The following is a 23,731-nucleotide window of genomic DNA, read 5'->3' as shown; positions in this document are numbered from 1 at the left end:
AATCGGCGCAGCGGGTGCGGTATTACACTCAATTTATCGCACCGTTGTGACGAAAAGAGAGCTGAGCCAGAAGGCAAAGCTCTCAATCTACCGGTCAGTTTTCGTTCCTACCCTCACCTATGGTCATGAAGGCTGGGTCATGACCGAAAGAACGAGATCCAGGGTACAAGCGGCCAAAATGGGTTTCCTCAGGAGGGTGGCTGGCGTCTCCCTTAGAGATAGGGTGAGAAGCTCAGTCATCCGTGAGGAGCTCAGAGTAGAGCCGCTGCTCCTTCGCGTCGAAAGGAGCCAGTTGAGGTGGTTCAGGCATCTGGTAAGGATGCCCCCTGGGCGCCTCCCTAGGGAGGTGTTCCAGGCACGTCCAGCTGGGAGGAGGCCTCGGGGAAGACCCAGGACTAGGTGGAGGGATTATATCTCCAACCTGGCCTGGGAACGCCTCGGGATCCCCCAGTCGGAGCTGGTTAATGTGGCTCGGGAAAGGGAAGTTTGGGGTCCCCTGCTGGAGCTGCTACCCCCGCGACCCGTTACCGGATAAGCGGAAGAAGATGGATGGATGGATTTATCTGAATGTTCATTTCTTTATTATTCTATTTATCTTTCGGATAATTATATGGCCTTTTCAGAAAATTGTAAAAATGCCTATCACAATTTTCTGAAGCCCATTTAAATGTGTTGTTTTTTTCTGATCAACAGTCTAAAACCTTAAGATAACAATTTAAAGCAACATATCTTTCACACATCCTGAAGAAGGCTGTCTGTGCCGCTACACGTGGGTTGCTTCTCCCTATGTCTTTTCAATTTTCTATTATGAAATAGCCAGTAAAATAAAGGCTTTTAAAATAATTTTGAAGAAGAGTGCCTTGGATTTTCTTTTTTTTCTAAACATATTTTTTCATTTGAAAATCTTAGACCAGGGAGTGTTTGGCATTACTTAAATGATGAATCGATTATTAAAACAGATCAACTTATTGATTAATCAACTAATTGTTACTATTTTGGTATCAAGTCCAAGATTATAGTGAGTAATGAAAGGGGTGTGGCTTAAGCATAGGGGGCGGGGCAAATCAGCACCAAACAAAAAAAGCACTCTGCTGAGTGCAATAATGCCTCCTACAAGAGTCTACTTCATATGGTTCATTAGTTATGACAGGGGCGTGGCTAAAGTATAGGGGGCGGGACGAGATAAGTGTAGAGCACACGTAAATTTCACGTAAATCGGATAATGTTGGCTGACTTCCTGTTGCCAGCAGGTGGCGCTATGACTATGAGTCAATATTGGCAAGTACATGTCCTCTGGCTTGGACTCTTATCTAGCAGTGAAAATTTCGGGCAGATTGGACAATGTACCTTTGAGTTACAACAAATTCATGGTTCATGAAAAAATGCTCAAAATGGCCACCATGCCACACCAGCGTCGTTCGAAGAAAAAGCTTTGATTACCTTTTTTTCATCTTTAAGGTCTTTAGATTGCACAGAAAACATTTGAAGTCAATCAGGTTAGATCTGTAGGATGAGTTTGTTGAAGTACAGCGCCTTAAAAATACAAGGCTGACTTCCTGTTGCCAGCAGGTGGCCCTATGACTATGAGTCCATATTGGCATGTAGTTATCCTCTGGCCTGGACTCTTATCGAGCATGAGAAATGTCCGGCAGATTGGACAATGTACATTGGAGTTACAACAACTTCCTGTTTCATGGCGAAACACGGAATAAGGCCTCCACGCCACGGCCATGCCTTTCGACGAAAACTAAAGCTTTTAATAACTTTTATATTGTTAAGGTTAGGTAAGGTTAAGATTGCACATACAAAATTGAAGTTGATTGGGTAAATCTCAAGGAGGAGTTCCTTTAAGTACAGCACCTTGAAATGGTAAAAAAGCACATTCAATTCAAAATGGCTGACTTCCTGTTGGGTTTAGGTTATACCTCCAAGAGGCTTTTTTTTGTACATCTGGAGATATTACATATGCCTACCCAAAACACAATCAAAACCTAGTCACAAAAAATTCCCAAAAGTGTTGTGGTTCAAAGAGGGCCTCAGCTCAGTTGAAAAAACTTTCTCTAAACATTTTAAATAAATGTCAATATTGTAATGTAAATAATAAGCACTATAACTTACCAGTTTACGTTGACACCAGGTGCAGACGCCACATAGAGCTACCAGCCAAACGGCACATACTACAGATGCAACAGACACCAGGAACACACTGAGAGACACTGAGCCTGAGGGAGAGAGACAAAGACACATAGAGAGGAGGGTATTAGTGCAATTAATATAACACTTGCCCTGTTGCGGTTCATGAGGTTTTAAGTCTGAGTTTACTGTTGAAACAAAGTCTGTCAGAGTTGAAGTGTGGCAAAATGCCCCATTTTAGGGGAACATATAAGCATAATCAGGAGAAATGCCTTGTAATGTGCCTTCTTTCCTTTTCCTTATTCATCCTTGTCATATTGCATCTGTCATCAGTAAGACACACTAAGAAATGCATTGGTAGTTAAAGGAAAATGACAGAAAGGCACTGAAACTGCTTCATGCTCATGTTCCTCTGCATGTACTGTATCAATGGATGTGGGCATGTCAGGAAGAGATAATATCATGGGGCCAGAAGCCGTGCAATTACCAGCTTCCGTTTTCTCTCTACTATCTCATAAATCCTTCAGCAACTTTGTTCGCATCTTGACAAATGAAAACCTCTTCCACAGCCTTCTATTCCTCATCTCCATGTCTTTCAATTACTGCCTCTCAATGATACCGTTCATTCAGTTGTCTGCCACCTTGTCTACCAAGTAATAGTAACTCAAAATGCAATGGCACGCTGGCAAAACAATGTCTGAAAACAAACAATGAGCTCACAACTGTGCTACATCCTTTTTCTCAACAATACAGGAGATTGTTTTTCCTGAGTCTCTACCTGAAAAATTCATCTGACTGCTCATTCCTCTCCTTCTTTATCCCCCCATTTCACTTTTCATCCCTGCCTGACCATGTTCAACATTTGTGCCTTTTTTTTCAAACCAACAAACAGAGCAAGTGGATTAGCTAAGTCAATTTAATCATAGTTATCCACATTCTTCCTTCACATTTTATTAACTTCCCCTCTGCGTCTCCTTCAGGGGTATTATGAACCTTTTAAACACAGTTCTGTATACTGTTATTCTCTGGTAACATTGCTTTTCCTACATGTCTTCAGTAACACAAAACATCAATAAACATGTCAAAAAGCTATTTAGCTATTCAACAGCTATACTTAAGTTACAAATTGTGGTATTTATTCACATTAGATGCTGGCTCCTCCTGACACAAACATTTCTAGAATACCTATTATTATCTAACATTATTGTGTTAGATTAAAACACTTTAACTGAGAGACTCCCTGGTTTGTTGCAAGTTATTCCCCATATGTCTCACACCACTCACTTTTATGTCTCCTTATTGTCAACTTATGTTCAACAATACTTCAGCCGAAAAATCAGTGCTGACTGCTATTTTGTTGTCTTGCAAAATACAAAAAAAGAAAAAATACAAATTAAAATCTGAAAACACGGTTACTTAAAGAAAAGTTTGAAATGCACTGCTTGAGGCACATGCCATTGATTACATATCATTAGGAGATGGGTTTAGAAAGTGATTTCCTGTTGTTCACAAAAATAAATTAACAGCTAGGCTGGATGATACAACCTTACATAGAATCTATCCTTGCATGTCTCCCAGAGGCTCATCCAGCTTACATTTATTCAGAGCTTTGTAGCCTTGCATTTAGCGGTTTGAATTCATCCACTTAATAAAGTGTCAGCTTTTTTTAAGCCAGCCTCACCCAAATTAAAATCTACTGTTTGATAAGGTATCTGATTTTAAATGGTGAAATATTAGACATGGCAGAATATGGTGACAATTTAGATCACGGGGTTTAATTTGTTCTTGCTCTGAGCCTTTCAGTCGGGCAGCAGAGGGTGGGTTGTGGTAACATTGCTTTCAAAAGCGTTTCAATGCTTAAACAGATAAGTGGTCACAATCTTACCGGTGTTTCCTTGCCAATTTAGAGCAACACAAAGAGAAAAACAGAAAGCCATCTCTGTTGAAACAGCTAAAGAAGCTGAAATACTCTCCAGCTGGAGGAAACACAATTCAATTCAAAATACTTTATTCGTCCCTTAAGAGGCAATATAATGCAAATGAGCGTGCAAACAGAAATACACAGACAATTCATTTAAACATAAAAAACAAACCAAAAATACAATTTTAGAAGCCACTTATGCTTATTGTCGGCATATGATATTATCTTTGTTAGATATATTTTGCAGTATTATTTTTTTGCACACTTGGTTGCAGTGATTAGATGCATAGGCTTGTATATAAAGGGATATAGATGACAGGAAAGAGAGGGCACAGGAAGACAGAGCACATGCTGTTCTCACCAGACATACAGACAGACCAGACAGACTAGCAACAGAGCAACACGCTGCTACAACTGGCAGAATTGGAAAACCCGGTACATTCATCTCTTATGACATCTGTATTTTCACTAAATCTCAATCTGTCATCAAACACGGTTCCCAAGTATTTGTAGGTCTGGATGATTTCAACACTTGTGCTATCAATGACTGTTGGAAGACTGCCTATGTGTTTTGGTGAAATTGTTATTTCTATAGTTTTGGATACATTTAAATAAACACCAGTCCACAAATTCTTGCATTATCGGTCCATGTAATTGATCTGACCTACTGGGAAGAGCCATAATAACACTGTCATCAGCTAATTTGACAATATGTTGATTATAGTTACTATACGTATGATTACAGTCACCTGTATACAAGATTTAAAAAAAATAGGAGACAAAAACAACCCTAAGCAGTTGGAGAGAGGAATGACTTTCCTTTCAGACCTTTTAGAACTGCCAGACCTCCGTGTGGACACACAAGTCTGACAGTTTTTCACTTGGTGGGGTGTTATCAGCATGAGGACTTCATGACTTCAGGCACTAACCCACTAGAAAAGTGAATTAGAAAAGCCAATACATAGTATAACATATATTATGTAATACTAAAGTTTAACAAGGCAAATCATGATTGATAATGATATACATGCAAGAAAATCCATTTTTTTCTTTTATTTTTGTACTTGCATTTTGTGCTTCTCTATATAGCCTATTAGTTTTCCTTCTTGCTGCTGGTGGAATCCACCTTTTAAATGGTGTGCCCAAGTTTAAGGGACTGCACTTACAATGCATGCACATACTTGATGAGATCCACAAGACAAAAGCCTGTGCATGCATGCACTTAACAGGTGTCCTCTCAGTGCACGGTTTGTTTTTGTGCACTTTAAACAAACACACAAAGTTGTTACTCTATTGTTGCATATCTGATAGATTAGCTACTCGAGGCGTGTTTGCTGCCCCGAATGGCCAATACACGTCATTTCAAAAAGAACTGTAGGACCTGCATTATGAAAACCACTAGTGACCACAGGTGTTACCAAATCAACCACATTCTAAATGTTCTAAAAATGGCAAATTTGCTTTTGACAATCAGCTGCAGCACCGTGTTTGTCAGTTGAGGCAGTTTATTTTCTGTAGTTCAGCACCATGGCCAGCGTCCATCCCCACTGGCCCTCCACCTGCGGCTAAAGTAAGATTTGTACACCTGGTGGACAAACTCAGCTGAGCTGGTTCAAATGGAGCTCAGGAGCAAGTTTGTTATCCTCTTTCATCATTCAGGTTTTTATTTTAAATATATAAAACAAATATCAAGTCAACTGCAACAATGTCAAGAAAGGTTCCTCAATCTATATTACCCTGAAACGTCTTCAGTGAATCTTGACATGTTGAGATGATTCCATGTATGTTTTCAGGGCATGTTTCTTTTTACATAGAGAGGCCAACAACCCAACATATGGGATAATCTTAGTCTGAATACACATTTGCAGATACCTACACATTCACAAATCGCACACGCACGGATTGAGATACAGTTTCACAACTGTACACACAGATTTGCAAATAATATTCAACAGTAACACCCCCATACCTACATACAGAGAAACCTCATTTAGAGTCTCATCTTTTGTCTTATGATAAACAATGAGGGCTGCACACTGTTTTGTGGTTCAGCTCTCACTTTAGTATGATGAGTACTATGAACACTCATATTATCTCAGCTGCTGTGCCCTTTTAGCAATCTGTGTGATCTCTTTTACCCTCACTTGAGAACAATATATTTTCCAATATGTTTGCCAAGGAGTAAGCTCATATCCTCCAAAATCCACTACCCACTGTGACCTCACTCATAAAATGACCTATTGAGCATCTGTTGCAGTAACTGGCCTCATTAAAATGTACTAATCATTGTTGACCAACAATCTGAGCTTCTAAAGCACTTTAAAGGTCATTAGAAAAACTGCTATTACTGGGGTTTCCATGTGTCTTACTGATGAAGTTGATCATCTAAAAGCCATCACCGTATTTGCAGTGAACTTGTAATTTTAAAATATGCTTAAAAATTAACAAATTCAGATGGATGGCAGAGGTCCGCATCAGAGGAAACAGCAAATGAACACATTAACGTTAACAATTCATGACAGGGCGAGGAGCTCAGTGAACCAAAAGGACCCCTGTGTCGAGCAACTGCTCCTCTACTTTGAGGAGAGCCAGCTGAAGTGGTTCGGCCACCAGGGAAGAATACCTCTCTTTGGAGCTGTAGTGGCCGCAACAGACTGCAGGGAGACCACAGGACGGGACATGATGGACATTTCCCATCTGACTGAATGAAGCTGCTCCTTGGCTAGCCCAGCTGATTTAGAGCTAAATATGATGTAATCTAGATAAATTAAGCAGCTGATTGCTGACATTAGGTAATGTCAGCTAGTAGCCTTATCAATGTTGCTTCAGTCTATCTGCTGTGGCTTTTGATTTGGGCCTTTTAGGATGACTTGGCTTCGAGCTCTGTTCAGGAATTACAATTTGAGTAAATTTTACTTTTTTTCCAGAGATTGCATCTGATTTTACACATTATTCTCATTATGTATTGTGTTCAATATAGTCCCTTACAGCAGATACACACAAAGAATCATTTCACACAATAACTCAAATCAAGGTCCACTTGACTCCAAAACGTTCAACCAAATCATACAGTCTTCATCAGTGGATGGGGTTTGCTCAGTTGTCATGGAGCTGATCTGTTGACATGCAAACTCGGTAGCTGCTATGATATTATCAGTAGCACATTTAAGACTCATCCATGTTGGTTTAAAAGTTAGCATCATGGAGCGAACTCCATCTTCTGATGTGATACAGTTCAAAGGTCAAAATAATGCTATGAGGAACTTGAGTTGTGATTGTTCGGTCAAACTACTCTTTCTTAGGTCAAGAATACATTTTGATTCTAATCTAAAATAATCTTTAATATGCAGTTTCAAAAACCTAGCTAACTCGGATTTGAGAAAAGCTTAAAATGTGCATTCCATTAGCCTACTCTTTCCATGGTAATCCATATGTTGCAGTAGTGTATTGAGCTCCGTGGTGAAACTTATTACAAATAAAAAACAATCATGGCATGTTAAAACCCTTTCTTAAAGAGTACATGCTCTGTTGATGTAGGCTAATCGTGTAACATTAGGTTGGGGGAGGTTAACTAAATGTGGATTACCTCCAGATTCATAACCTACTGTGTCTTGTTTGGAATCATACAGGGTACCTCCCATGGCTCCAAGTCTTAACAAAAGACTCTTCCAGTACTTCTGCTCCTATCACTCAAACTCTATTGTTCTCTCTAAGTTGTGTATTGTGGAGTAACTGTATACATAGTCTGAGATCATTTACTCAATAACCACTAAACGTAATGCACAGACCTTTTATTTATTTAATTACAGGCAGAAGTGTAGTGCCATTCTCAATATTCTCTTATTAATTGTTATTCTTGTCTGCCATCTTCCTACTTGCAGTCTCTGCCAACACATGGCACGCCATTATTTTTATTCGTGGTAATTATATAATTTATAACACAATTGATTAGAACTGCTCATGAGAAAAATAGCTTTCATAAAACTGCTTGTACTGTTGTCTCCCTCTGTCCCCACATGCAGCCCCCCCTCCTCACCCCCAGTCCCACACCTATTTTGTCAAAATTTTGCAGCAATTTCCAACACCGGATTGATAACACGGAACGCACATAGTCAGGTTTCATGCAATTTTCTTGTTAAGAAAAGGGAGACTGGTAATGGAAATTTTTCCTTCTCAACACTGAACTACGATAGGCTATCCTGAGCACAAGCTAACTTCTCAGAATTTCTTGTAGAATAATATTGTACATCATGTCACATTAATAACGTGAACACATTTATGTATTGTTGACTTTACTCCAGTTCGATAATATTGTAAGAATTGGCCTGTGAACTCAGCTGGGACCATCTTGTTTAACGTTGGCGTTAAGGCAGTTACACACCAATCAGACAGCCGACCGTTGGCAGAAAAGGCAGTTGGACTGATCAGTCTCCCCAAGTTGGTCAAACAAGTGCCTCAGAACACACCAAAGCGACGAGACGTAATACGTCTCCATAACAGCAGGCGGCGCTAATCTGTATTGTCGCCCAAAAAATGAAAACTGATTGGATGAACGCGTCACATGGTTCTGGCTGCTGTTTCCGGATTTTCGATTTTTCGAACGGCCATTACTGGCGACTCATTCAGATTACGATCTCATATTGTACTAAAATAGTTCATGAAAACATTTTAAGCGAGAAATAGGCCATGCAGTTGCTGAATCTGTCTTAATTTCAGATCGACAAAGGTCAGTTTAAAAGATTTTCGTCAGATTTTGAGAGGCTTAGTCACGATCATCCCGCTTGCCATTTCCGGGTGAGTCCCGACTGTCCTGTCTCCGACTGAGCATGTCAGGTCGGCTAAAATGAAGGCCGACAGCTCCTCCAATGGACGACGGAACAGAACACACCGAACAGACTCGAGTCACTGACCTCGCCAGACTGTCCAACGGCCGATTATTGGCCCGGTGTTTAACTGCTTTTACAGCTACTCTCAGTCGCAACCTTTGTCAAACGCATACATAAATAACGTTACCATTACTCTGTGTTATCAGTGGCGGATTTAGGTGGACAAAAGATAGTGGTTTCCTTCGGACAGCAAAACCAGAACATTACACAATGTGACATAATGCGCTATATTTCACTTTTCACAGTTCAACACAGGTTATATTCCGACTGAGCACATACCTGTTATACTGCTCAACTGCACAGTTTATCAGGTTGGGTAGCTATTATAGCTCTGCCGAGCAAAACCAATTTTGCCATGTTGTCCTGCTGCTTTCATGATTGATAATCCTCCCAGAAAGATACTTAATTCCGAAAGCCTGTTTTTGACCAGGTTCCATCTCCTCTGAATCTTTTAAAAAAAAAAAAAGCGTCTTCTCTGACAAGCTAACGCTAGCAGTATGCGCTAACGTTATACATTAGCCATTTTTTCCTGGAGAACCACTTATTATTTTATAATACAGGTTTGGTTTATAACAATATTCGCAGCTAGTGGGTACCGAGGTGTTTAATCTCAAATTTTGATAAAAGTAGAAGATAATCTAGCTCGTTACGATCCAATGTATGGCAATTACGAGCAAATGACGACAACAGGCAAACAGCCAATCAAATTTCAGTAGGGCAACAGACAATCGTCTTTGGGGCATGCGCATTGCTGCTTTCCCAGGCACTGTGATCGTGATAGGGGCCTCTCGAGCCAAGCAAAATTATAACTAGGCTATATCAGACACTGACCTTAAATTGTAGAACAATGATAAACAACAGTATTAACCGAGGATGTTTTACATCATGCATTAATCCAGAATTATATTAATTTATAAATTACTCAGTAGCTAGCTACCACCAAAACCACACTTTTTTTCTGCTGCCAGCAGGTGGGACTGATGTAGACTTTATATTCATTACACTCTTGTTTGTTGAGTTATGGACTGTTGAACAGTCTTGAAATTGCAGTTCTTGGTGATGATATTGGCTATGAAGGACTAATGATGAATTAGAAAACCTATACAAAGTACGACTCAAAATAAAATGCAACTTAAAATGAAGGACTTATACACCCTTTCCAAAGTAACAAAGTAAATCACTTATAACTCAATTCCACATTACAGTTTCTATGTTCAATTAATAGTTGAAAACCATTACTTTTAACAACTTCCACCTGGCCTAATTACTTGCAGAAAACACCTGTGTGGCTAACTTCTTTCTGTTTAGGCTTTTCCAGTAAGGCCACTAGAGGGTGTTGCTCCTTTGAACATTTATCACGAAATAGAAATGGCTTTGAGAGCACCGTTAACAAATGACAATTAACACTGTTAACAATTAACATTGAATCAAATGGCTTGGTGCAATGTAAAATGAGGTTGTTCGTAGTGAGTACCTTACAAAGAATTAGCCTATTGCCCAACTCTGCAGGCTCTAGCAGACTCACCTTCTCTCTCAAACACTTCCCACTCTCTCCTTCCTAATTCAGTAGATGCTCTCTTCTCATGTGGGCACCAGTATCTCTCTCTCTATGAAATGTGGCCCTTACTCTCTCTGCGTCTCCTCTCTTCCACCTGCTGTGCTTATCTGTTTATGCTCTGTTCGCTCATCCCCTGGTGTTAGCGACTGGCACGACACGGAGAATAAGCACTATTAGTCACCGGAGACCTCCGGAGGAGCATCTCTTGCCATAGGTCAGAACAACATATAGAGGGCCGCAACCACGGGAGGTGACCCTTGACTGGCACAACAGATGCATTGCCAGCAGAGTGGCGACCAGTGGGAGGAACATGGGCATCCAATTATACAGAAAACCAAAGGGGAATAAGACAGAAAAACTTGTCTCTGTTTAACTCTGTATCAATGCTTCAAGTGTCTCTGTTTTTTGGACTGTTCGTTGCATGGATTGAAACACCTCTGGTTATAGTTCATTAACTCTGAAGATTACATTATTTACTCCTCGTGAAGTAGGCTATCAATGACAGGAGTGAAGAAGAGGGAAGAAGCTGTGAGAAGTTTGGCAGGTAAAGACAGCCTGCTCAATCTTAAAAAATCCCAACAGGTGTGTGTTTGTCTCACATGTAACCACCTGACTGCCTCGTTGGCTGGAGTTCAGCTTTGCTGAACCTTGCTGTCACAAGTAGCCTACATGGTTGACTAATCAGTAAGCATTTATTTGTGCCTTTTATTTGGCTCCATTTCTTCCCACAGATCTATTCTTTGGTTCCACTTATACATCCCTGGACTCCCTCAGGACGTTTTGTTCTGAGCAACTCTTACTCTAAATTTTGTCCAAAAACGCTGGTTGCCTGGGGGCGATCTCCTTCTTTCCACTGCTTTACCCCAAGGTACAGCCTGAGGCATGCTATTTTTATATAGCAGTGTTACAGAAAAATTGGATAATCAAAATAAATGCTTAAGTCAGGATAACTTACTCATGTATATGATATGCTGGTTAATCTAGATATTAACAAGTTTTGGTAGGGTGGCCTCTAGCTCACCCAGTAAGAGTGTTCGCCCCATGTTAGCTGAGTCCTGCAGCGGCGCGGGTTCGACTCCCACCTGTGGTCCTTTGCTGCATGTCATCCCCCATCTCTCTCCCCCTTTCATGTCTATCCACTGTCACTACTACTAATAAAGGGAAAAATTGGTAATTTTCAGTGTGTACTTTGATTGAAACTGTAACTTTATTCGTTAGCTCACAGACCAAATACATAGCAACCTTAAAACTAAGTTGCTGCTGGTCAAGATAATGACTATACTGTGGCCAAGCAACTGTGGTTCAGGCACATTGCTAACAGTGTTTCTGCACCACAAGAACAGCAGCTCACTGACATTTATTACATGTTAGAGGTTCCTCCAAAATTACAATAAGTAGCCATCACCTCTTTGCCCACGTAGCCTCATAATTTTTTATGTTTTGGGCTCATAAACCAAAACCTGGCCCAGTTATTCCAGCATAACAAAAGGTTTTGCTTCTTTCCTCCTGTTAATGTCAGAGAGGATCCTCACTGTTATCTGATTTGCTCCAAAACCACAACAATTGCAATTGTACACCTAACCTGGTGGGTATGGTTTAAACAAACTGTGGTTTGTTTGCCTGGTTTATTTAAGCTGATGTGAAAGTGTTCATTCAATCGGACAGAGACCACTTTAAAAAGTGGGTCTGGCTCAAGTACCAGGCAAACTCTGGTGCAGTTTGTTTGTGGTGTGAAGTGGACCAACCACAGGCATTTGTGATAGTAGATATATGATTTTCAGCATAATTTTATGAACTAAACTATATCTGTCTCAGCAGTGTAGCCTCTATTTTTATGCAACATAATTGGGTAACCATGGTAACACACATGCATGTCAACACGTAAGTGCAGATTTCTCTGACACATCAGAAAGTGGAAAGGTGTTAAAACAGAGGTGTGTTGTGCCTGTGTCACAACTCTGCCAGTATTTTGGCAGTCCCTCATTTTGTGCAAAAATGTGTTCAAAAGTTTACATGGAGCTGGGCGCCTGGGTAGCTCACCTGGTAGAGCAGATGCCCATACATAGAGGTTAACTATTGATGCAGCCGCCACGGGTTTGACTCCGACCTGCAGCCCTTTGCTGCATGTCATTCCCACCTCTCTCTTCCCTTCCATGTCTTCAGCTGTCCTCTGATAATAAAGGCTTTAAAATGCCTAAAAGAATTATCACAAGTTTATATGATCTATTATATCTATATACACTATACTATAGTTCCCTCATTTTGTTTCCCTGTTGAGCTGCAGTGGAAGGATAGTAATGAAAAGAGGGAATGTTGTGGTAAAAAGTCTGTAACTGTAAGAAGATACCCAATTTGTTTCAGACTGCTAAAATCTCATATTAACTTCTGATAAACTTTTGCATACAATTTTTGACAAAACAAGGACTGTGAATTTTGTCCCACATCACTTACAGTTGAAATGCTTTAGGATGTGGGCCTATGAACAGGAGGAATGATTACAGCAAGCAAAACCTGTTTCAATTTACACATGGGCATATTGGTGTCAGTAACCCGAACCAAGTGTTAATTATTGCCCCTGTGACAACTAAGGTCCCTACCCATAACAAAGTAGTAATTTTAATCCAAACCATGAGCTTTTCCTAAACCTTACCACAACGTTTTTGTGTGTAAGCCTAACCAAACCTTAACCATAGCATTGTCACATCATAAAAGAGATGTATTTTTCAACATTGACTGGTGATAGTTTGGGCAGAATAGAAAACTTTTCTGTGTCGTTATAGAGGACATGGACAAATAACATAATCTGTTGTTTAATTTGAAGGATGCTACTAAGTAAGCTTGAACACAAACGGACCAAAACTAAAAGGCATCAGAGGTATGAAAGTGACAACAATGTAGGCTGACTGTAAAATCTTTAACTGTAAATGTGCAGTGGAAGCACAGTTCATCACTGTGTGACATGGCTCAAGGGTGCCATACACTGTAGTTCCAGTTGAAAAACAGGATTGCACTGAGCTATTTTTCGCATGTTTGTGAATGAGACAGATCCCACTTGCATTCGCTGTAAGTCCAATTTTCCATCACACCTGCTATTTGTTTCCCCGCTCTCTCAGGAAACCATACATCCCCTTTTCGGATCATTCCCTAACGCATGCCAGCTGACTTCATTACACTCCTGCCAAACCATCACTGTGAATCGGTAACCCTGCTACTCATTCAACTGAAACGTCAAAAGCATTCGCTCTGTGCCTGCTTTATAACCAAGCCAAGCCCCACAGGGGATGGGCATCCACCACATTGGTGACTTTCCAGTTTACACAGTATTTTTTTCTTTCCAATAAACATGTGAGTCTATCAAGAGAGATGTGTGACTACTGCTGGGATCAAGCAAAGAGGGAAACCTTTGGCAAAACAAACACTCATACGTTTTCCTGTTGATCGCTACAGTGACTAAACACAGAGCGTCATGTGTTTTGTTTCAGCACATGTGAAGTGCAGCAAACAGGCTGTTGTTTGCTGTCTCAGAGGGCCACAACACCACAGACCCATGACAGGCTCATAACCTAATACTCTTGACTGGCAGGTGTGTTTATTCAAGGTAAACATCTTAACAGTCTGCAGGCAGAGCCATCAAAGTGTTTTTTGTGTATGAACTGTGATCTGTCCATAATAATGAGGATCCAGAGGTTCGCTGTGTGCAACAAGGCAGGCTATGGGTGAATGGACACTGCTGAAGAGTCACTATGACTCACACAGAGATGCTGAAGAGGAGGAGAGAAAGATAGGTTCTTGGGGAGAGGTTAATAACTCTCATAAAGTGGTGAACGACGAGTAGAAACGTCTGCCTAAAACACAGAGTAAAAACAGATACAGTATTATCGTGGGGAGGATAACAAGTAAGCTTTACAATCAAACTCCATTATCAGAGTTTCATTATTATTTACTTATTGATTAAGTGTCACACAACACCATTCAAGATATTATTATTATATTGCAATTTCTCATGCTGTGATCTAATCATGTACTACAATGCAGTTTAACTCTGGTGATAATCTATATTTTTCTAATGGTCAACAAATTCCATGAAAAGAGATTGATCCCACTAACAAGTATTGTCTGTGTAGCCAAATCTTGATATACCGTATCCCACTACTCTGTGCGGCAGACCTCCATTGTTGTCCAAAAAACTATTAAAAATACATCAGTAAGAAACACTGTTGCGCTGGGTGACACATTCCTTAATTACAATGCTATTACAAAAACACAGCTGCTGTTAATTTTGAGTTGATCCCACATACACTGCTGTAAATACTCACTAACGCACCAAATCATGACCCATGAATATACTTTTAATGATATTTATACAGTTTCTCTAAAAGTACTGTTGTCACACAACACAGTTTGAATCACTATAACCAGCATGCTATACAGCAAAAAGCGTTACATATCAGAGAATATAAATTGTGTGTAACCGTTACGTTTACATTCATCAAACATTTGCCATGAGCATATTTATTACAATTAATTATGGGAGGAAATATTTAAAAAAATATATCATGGTACAAATGTGAATGTGAACTCAAAACTTTTTTATTTTGGGTATGTATACATGTAGCACAGTCAGTATTTTGAACATGAACAGCACCTAAAGCAAAAATAAATAAATTATATAACCAAGCGTCTCACTGTGATATGCAAATGTAGAGCTGGAATCAGCTGCATTTACAATAAATAAGATTGACTTTGTGGATTTATAAGGTGTGAATAATAGCTAATTTATAATAATATTATAACTTAATAACATTATCTCCACAGTTGTTAGATATAAAATGCAACCTAAGCCCATAAAAATAATCCTGAATGCATCCTCTTTCAGTGCAAAATTAATTCTTTCTGCAGTGTGACTCCAACAAATAGCATATGTTAAAAGCCTGGTGTTGCATTTTTTCACATCATTTTTTATCACCTTTTTGAAAACCATGTAAACCTATTTACACCCCTATTTTCTAATTAATGAGTGGAATGGTACGTTTCTGCATTTTCACACATCATTTCCACAAAATCATGCTCCTGTTTCAGCGGTTCATGAATCTGTACTGTTCATTCTGGCTCTGCTGCAGTTGCGGTTTGTGTAAGTATAATTCTCCGTTGCACTATTGCCTGAGAGAGACACTGCCTCCAGCTCCTCCAACCCTGAAAATGCAGACTTGTAAGCTTGCATGTTAAAACCTACTTGGCTATCCTGAGCTTGAGCTTATCGTTTGTGATGAAAAGAAAAGCAGACCCATGAGCCCTTTTCACAGACGCATCTGAAGAATCTTACACAAAGTTTTGTTTTTACAGTTGCTTTTGGAGCTGCAGTTGATTTACAGACAAGTCTTCTTGCTTAAGGCTTGGAGCTGTTTCAAGAACAGCTGCTAACTAACTGGCTGATTTAAACTGCATTCATTTTTTTTTGGCTACTTAGGGGCAGCAGAAACAAGTTACAACATTTACCTTTTAAGTTGATATGGCGAACTTGTTAGCAGTTTCTTATTTACACATTCAGCAGTTACGGAGCTAGTTACAGTCCTGTAAGTCCAATATTAGCTCTCTTTTAGCTCTGTTTTTTCCACCAACTCCTGAGGGGAAGTATTAGGGGTGTAACGATACATCGATCTGGATCAATATATCGATTCAAAGATCCACGATCCAATATTATCGATGCAAAGTGAAAATATTGATACGTATCATCTGTAAGATGCCCCTTTATTTTAGATTCCTACTTTATATTTATTATTATTTTGAGTTGATATAAATGTAGCTGTGTTATATGTATGTGTTAATATATGCCATATTGTTTCATGTTGATCGCAGGCTCCTGCATTGTATCGAATCAAAATCGTATCTTGACATACTTTAAGATATCAGCATTGTTGTCCAAAGAACCAATATAATATCGTATGGTGATAAAACTTGTGATTTACACCCATAGGAAATATCTGATTCTTAAGTTGCTAAATGCTCCACTGTGTTCACCAGCTAGTCACTAACTGTGTGCATGTCTGCCGTTCAGTGGTGAGCAGGTAATGTGCAGTGGGTTTTTAGAGCTTCTTTGCTGAAAGCAGCTGCCTGCTGCAGCTTAAACTGAGAGGAGTGAGAGTGAATCAAAACAGTAAAGTTGCTGCCGGACAGCTGAACAATTAACTGAAACTCACTATAAAACTCTGTAGCCGAGGGGAGCTGCAGATTCAGGTGATAATTCTCTGTAGGTTCATTAAAAGTGACCTCTTTTACATTGTCACATTATTTACTTTGTCATTTGATACATTGTGAGTATAAAAATATGAATTATAACGGCTTTAAGAACAACTCCTAAGAACAATTCCTATTTATAACACTCTTGGGAGTGGGAGTAATTCATAAAGCATTTTAGCACTAAGCATTGCCCCTATTAATTGAAATATGGTGCTGTCCTGGTTGTTAAAATCGTCCAATAGATCTACTCTTATGTGGGTATGACCCTAAATTGTTGTTACGTTACACCAGGTAGGCCTATATAAGTTGTTGTGTAGAGAAATCACAGTTTGTACGTTAGTTTTATGACACTGACTCGTAGTGTTGTTTGGACCAGAAGAGTCTGGATTTTTTTCTCAAATGAGTCTTTGTCATACAATTCCTTTAAACTGGACAGACTCTGAAACAAATACGCCAGGATAAGAATAATAACATACATTAATGTCAAAGCATCTCCTGTTCCCTCTCTTTCTTTTGCCTCCAATTCACACTCTTATTAGTCTCTTGCTGTGTCCCAGTTCAGTTGCTGGATCCTCTGAAGTCCACATTTCTGGACAAAATATGTCAAGCCGACGTGGCCTGTCCTATTTCAAAGACTTCTCCAAATGCGGAAATGCAGCTATTTGATGCAACCAGCATATCCTTTACAGTCCCTAGTTTCCCACAATCCATTGTGTAGCGGTTTCTTCATGTCAAAGGGGTTGATGAGATGAGTGAGGAAATTTCTAGATTTGTGGAGTAGAAAGCAATTAGCAAGCTTTTGAATAAAAACACCAGCACCTGACAGTGAAACAGCAGCTGATGCCATAGAGAAAACCATCCAAACAAAACAGAAATTATGGACAAACAAATGTAATAAACAAACACTGGTATTGTCTAGCATATCCATCAGTGTCAAAAAATGTATGTGCACCACCTGTACTTTCCTAAAAGCAGATCTATGCTAAAATACATAGCCAAATATATAAGGTGACCCTGAAACTCAGGAATTCAATTTTTAAATTGTTTACTATACAAATCCATTTGCAGCCGAGGAGAGAGTGCCAGGAGACTGGCAGATAGAACTGAATACATTTCCCTGCAGCAGCACGCTGAGAGCCAAGTTTGAATCTCTGGTGGGGAGAGAATTTGCCTAACAGGATGGCTCTACTCCGCCTTCAGGCCACCCATACTTTATCTGGAAGCGCCTACTTTTGTTGTTGTGTGAACAAATATCCTCTGTGATGAGGATCCACATGTCATTTTACATGTCCCCCTACCAAACATCTTCTCTCTATTCAACTCAGGACCACACTTCCACTGCAGAACTGGTGAACTCAGGAAAAGTCACCAAAAATGATGTGCTGCGAGTGTGTGAAACATTCAGATTACTACCTCATTTCTTTGCACTACAACTTTACAGTTATAGTGTTCATATTATGTTAAGATTTTATATAAAGTATATTGAATTGCCATTTTGTTAAAAGCTGAACTTGCCTTGCTTTGCCTATGTATACATGTATATTTTCCTCTTTAAATTTAGTATAGTTTATTTGCTGTAGTGTTTTTTTGTCTTATCTTGTTCTATCTCTGTTTTATTCAATTCTAATGTAATTTCTCTCTTATCGATACAATATCTGTCTGTGTAGCATGGGAGGGGCCACAACACAATTCCATTGTATAATCCTGTATTGTATAATCGCATAAAAGCTAAACCTTGAACCTTTCAATCAAGTCACTTTTAGTGTTTACGTTAAGTAGAGTGAGTGTTAAAAGGCCATGTGGGGCTTTGAAATGGTGAAACATTACTTTTATTAACTGATAATTAACTGTAAAAGAATGCCCTGGTTTCGACTTGATTCTTTAAAATATACAGTTCTTTGAAATTGAATTTATGTCTGTGGGTTAAAATGTCCCAAATTATGCCAATATCATACTTCAGAGACAGAAAATTGACCGAGGTGACAAAAGTTTAAATGCATGAACAGACGAAGCAAAGAAATGAAAAAGATGGAGAGAGTGCCTTGGGTTCAGCCGGCTAGTCTGTCTGCAGTGCTCACGCATTCGGAATATAAAATTGAGTCTAGTTTTTTTTTTGCCTTGAAATAAATATAATGTCTTGTTTTTTGAAGGATCACTGCATATGGTCCTGTATATGTGCTGTCAATCATCCCTAGGATCAGATGGAGCAGCCAGACTACTGGTGATCTTCACATTAAAGCATTCAGTTTAATGCAATCCAGCGGGTGGCTGCATATGAGTTTATATATTTTAACAGAGTCACTTACGATTAACAACCTCCCCATACATTACTGTGAACAATGTGTAACATCATTAACCCCAATGAAAGACCTATTTATTGCACTTTTCCCCCATCAATATATTGTATAATTTAACTTTACTATTATTGCGTCTGTGCCCTTAATTTCAGAGCTGTGGACTTCTGCCAGGATTCACAGTATAACATCAGTGCAGCAATAAGATTCTTCCATCTCAGCTCATCCGCCGTCTGTTCCTATCTGATCTGTCTTTCTCTGTATCTTGCCTTCTTTCTTTTCTTGCTCAAAGACACAAAGACATGTATCTGTCTTTGTGTCTTTGACACACATGACTCCAGAGAGCTTCCATTAAGAAGCTAATGTCACATGTAAAAAGAAAGATATAATAACAGTTGATGGCTGTAGAAATCAGGAAATCAGGCTACACCCTCAGACATCCGCACCATCAGCTAACTGAATAATTTACTGTACATGTTGCAGCGTTGGGTGTGGATTTGTTATTAGGTTACCAAGAAGCACCTCCCTCCACATCTACAGACAACCAGGCGTTCTAGACCATTATGAGCCCTTAAAATGAGGCAAGCTTGCGGTCAACAGTTCAATGAAAGAACAATTTCCAAAATTGGCTTTGAGACCAAATATGATTCAGTATTTCACAAGAAAATGGGTACAAGTCTACAGTCTTGTGTTACACGGCTAAGCTAACCTGGGCTCATAGAACAACAAAGGAACACAGCTACTAAAGGCTGACCTAGCTCGTTACATTAATTAATGGTATTGGTCTCCTCTCCCTGCGTGATGCTTTTAACGTGAGAATGAGACCTGTGCTTGCTTGGATGAGTTATTTCCTACCTAAGAGGGGATGTGCTGTGTTAAACTGACTCACCGAGCCGCTGTTTCAATTCACGCTCCTTAGCCAGGCCTGCTTGATTTGCTGACCACTGCGTTTTGAGCGACCTCAGCTCTGGGTCTGCTTTCCGGCGTCGTAGTTCAGGTTTTAAAAGACAAAAAGTCGTGTTGTGGGAAACAAGAAGCAAGAATTGTCTTTCAGAGTATTTGTCTTCAATACTGTTCTGTGCGTGGAAACGTGTTTTGCAGCTGTCAGCCTGCCGCATGCTGCTCCTTTCTGAATCAACCACCTGAATGAATCTCTCCCACACACCTGCAATGGCTGGGTTAAATCCATTGACATATATAAAAGGTTAAATCAGATCAACAACACCCCACTTCCTCATGTGACGTGTCAGTCTGACCCAGTCGATCCGCTAACCACACCCACTTCTCCAAAGACACTGGACTGATATCATAACACTTGCTAGCAGCTCTGTGAGACTGTACTGTACTTTGGCACAGAGGTGCTTTGAGCTAAAAGCTAACATAACCATGCTAGCATGCTCATAACAGAGTGCTGCAGGGTTGACATATATTTGTAGGCCAACCCAGAAGTTAACATCGCTCTGGTTGCCTCCAAGGGGGTAAGCGTCTCCTCACAACCCGAACCTCCCAAGGGGGTAAGCGTCTCCTCACAACCCAAACCTCCTATGGCGCCATTTTGATGCTAATAAGCACTCACCCCCCATTAGCATTCCATTGACTGCCATTCATTTTGACGTCACTTTGACAGCAAATAACTTTACATCTAAAGCGTTTAAAGACTTTATTTGTCCACGAGATAGCTATCTTGAGGCCATGAGTTACTATCTTGAGGCCACGAGTTACTATCTTGAGGCCACGAGATACTATCTTGAGGCCACGAGTTACTATCTTGAGGCCACGAGTTACTATCTTGAGGCCATGAGTTACTATCTTGAGGCCACGAGTTACTATCTTGAGGCCACGAGATACTATCTTGAGGCCACGAGTTACTATCTTGAGGCCACGAGATAGTATCTTGAGGCCACGAGATAGCTATCTTGAGGCCACGAGATAGTATCTTGAGGCCACGAGATAGTATCTTGAGGCCATGAGATAGTTCTAATTATTTTTTTTGACAAAGTGGGACCAGGGGGGCTCCGTAGAAAACAGCTAACTTTATGACAATTATGTTTATCATGTTTACCAGTTTAATATAGCATGTTAGCATGCTAACATTTGCTAATAACTATACAAATACAAAGTACAGCTAAGGCTGATGGGAATGACATTAGTTTTGTGTTTGGTGATAAATCAAAGTATTAAACTTAATTTGCATTGTGATCTGTTGTTGGCTCTAGAAAGTCAGAGGATCAGCAGTTGTTTTATTATACCGTGTGGGGACCATATATGTCTGCACAGAAATTTGTGCCAATCCATCTAATAGAAGTTGAGATATTCCGCAGGGTACGTGAAAGATTTGTGGCACTACAGTTGGGGATCACCAAAGTAACAAAGTAAGTAAGATTTATCCTCTGGGCACCATGGATGTTGATACAAATTTCTATTATTTAAACATCCAATAGCTGTTGAGTTATTTAAGTCTGGACCAAAGACCTACTGACCGACATTGCTAGAGCCATGATGCTAGCATGGCTAAAAATAGACGTACTGAAGATTAATTGTATAAATGAAATATTATTATTTTCTTATCCCATAAGCATAAACCAACCCGATCCTCCAAAATGATATCCCAAACACCCCCAGATGGAGAACTTGGTCTAAAAGAATCCGTCAGGCAAAATGCAGTCAGGCTGAAAAAGGCTCTAAGAAAACATGCACCTCCTGAAGTTTAACTCTGTCAACTTCTTGTCACCCACCTACTGTTCTTCAGCGGTAACGTAGCAACAACCGCTCCGTAGCATACTTACTAGCGCGTGCCCTGGAGCAGTGTGACTGGCATTTTTAAACGGTGCTCTCTGACTGTCACCTTAATCACATAAACAGGAGAGTAAGGTAGGAACAGAGTCAAGCAGAGCCCATAAACCCCACTAGTAGCGAGTGCAGTTAGAGACTGTACACTACATTATACAGCCTAAACCAGCCAAAGCTTATTATGCAGACGTGGTACATGGTATATCTATTGTTGTATGTTTTCTTTGCTTTGTCACATTGATTTAAAGAATGTAAAATGGAGTGAGGATTAATGTCAGACAGAACATGTAGGCAAGCTGGTGTGGAGTATTTTAGGATCTTCACAGTGATAAAGATGAAAGTAAAGATGAAAATAAGCCACAAGCAAAAGTTAAGCATGAATGAAGGTTTCTTAAAACAATTCATCAAGTCAGTAGTTGTATATTGTAATAACTTGTTAATAAATGGATTATGATGCAGGAGGAGGATAAACAGAGATTTTTCACAACTCAGCAACCATAAAGTGGTTCTTATTAACAGCTTAACTGATGTATGAAAAATAAATAAACTACTATTTATTAACTATTAATAAATCCATGTTACAACATATGAACCATTTATAAATGACTGAAATGTGGTAACAAAATTGAACCTTAAATTTAGTTATGTAAAAAAAAGTGGGATCAAACTTGTTTATGAAGAACAAACCTTGGAACAGCAACACTGTTTAAGAATTATTATACTGTACGCGTATTTGTATAGAATCACAATCCCAACATTAATCAACCAATTTGCAGAAATGTGGATTTGTCCTATTTTGAAAATAGCAGGAAAGGTAGCTAGACCAGAACACTGCTTCATAATTTAACATGTTTTTGTCATTTCTCTGATCACTTGTTACTTATTGGACAACATGCACGCTGATACCGATAGACCTAAAGTGTTTTATCTGCCACATGCACCAGCTTAATGAGAATGAGTTGGGACATGTTGCCCAAAAAAGCAGGCTGACATTGTGGCTTTGTCTGCTCTTCTGTGCCCTGTGTGGCTTTAAGTCTACTGTTTTTATTTGTGTTTTTTTAATTATTTTTTTCAGTGATGTCTGCAGCTTTCATAGGCAACTAGAAATATCTACAAAGTCACTCATGCATGGAGACAGACAGATGCAAAGACAAAGACAGGTTGTGATGTACAGTGCAAAGACGAGTAGTGCTGGAGACAGCTGCAGAAGAAGAGAGTGATCAGGAGTGTGTGTGTGTGTGTGTGTGTGTGTGTGTGTGTGTGTGTGTGTGTGTGTGTGTGTGTGTGTGTGTGTGTGTGTGTGTGTGTGTTTGTGTGTTTGTGGATGCACTGGTAAGTAGGTTGGACTCCAAACAGCCTCAGGACCAGCGAGATCATCAGTCAGACCCTGTCACGTCTGTTGTCTGTCTGACAAGAGAAGGTCTTGTTCATGGAGGAGCTGTACTGTCATTCTACGCTCTAGTTTGCACCCGTTAACAAAGCACCCATGACGCCCTCATCACCCATCACATCAGGAGCACTTTTAAAGATGCCAATGATTAGAGATAGCACAGCCGTTAAGGTCACAATCAGAGACAGGAACTGGACCACACCATTGTTTTCTGCTGCATTCACGCTTTCCACAGATGGTCCCATTTCCCAAGTTGAGAAGTCTTTCTTCTGACTTCAGTGTGTTCATGACCTTTAAGTCGTAATGTGGGGAAAAAACAGGATGCTACAAAGAAGATGTGTGGTATTTATTGCTCAGAGGGTTTAAACAATATCTGTTATATATATTATATTATATCTTATTTATTAGCATTAACCCTGATAACAAGTCAGGCTACGGTTACAACATAATACCATGTTTATAATTACATGTGAGCAAAACATGTATATGCAATACGTAAAGAAAAAGTTTCTCATCATTAAC

At 39.7% G+C, this 23,731-nt stretch overlaps 1 protein-coding gene across 5 annotated transcripts in view; it reads right to left on the bottom strand.

The window, feature by feature from the left end:
* The window catches only part of syt7b (synaptotagmin VIIb), a 111,436-nt gene that overhangs the window by 55,625 nt on the left and 32,080 nt on the right, over positions 1–23,731 (bottom strand). For all 5 annotated transcript variants that reach the window (XM_031324172.2, XM_031324171.2, XM_035999546.1 and 2 more), the window contains exon 2: positions 2,119–2,222. In XM_031324172.2, the coding sequence (XP_031180032.1) occupies positions 2,119–2,222 (104 nt within the window). The remainder of the gene's footprint in view (positions 1–2,118; positions 2,223–23,731) is intronic.

The sequence above is a fragment of the Sander lucioperca genome, chromosome 3, assembly GCF_008315115.2.
Source record: "Sander lucioperca isolate FBNREF2018 chromosome 3, SLUC_FBN_1.2, whole genome shotgun sequence".
Taxonomy (NCBI): Eukaryota; Metazoa; Chordata; class Actinopteri; order Perciformes; family Percidae; genus Sander; species Sander lucioperca.
Note: the sequence above shows the minus strand (reverse complement) of the source record. Positions and strands in the feature narration are given on the sequence as shown.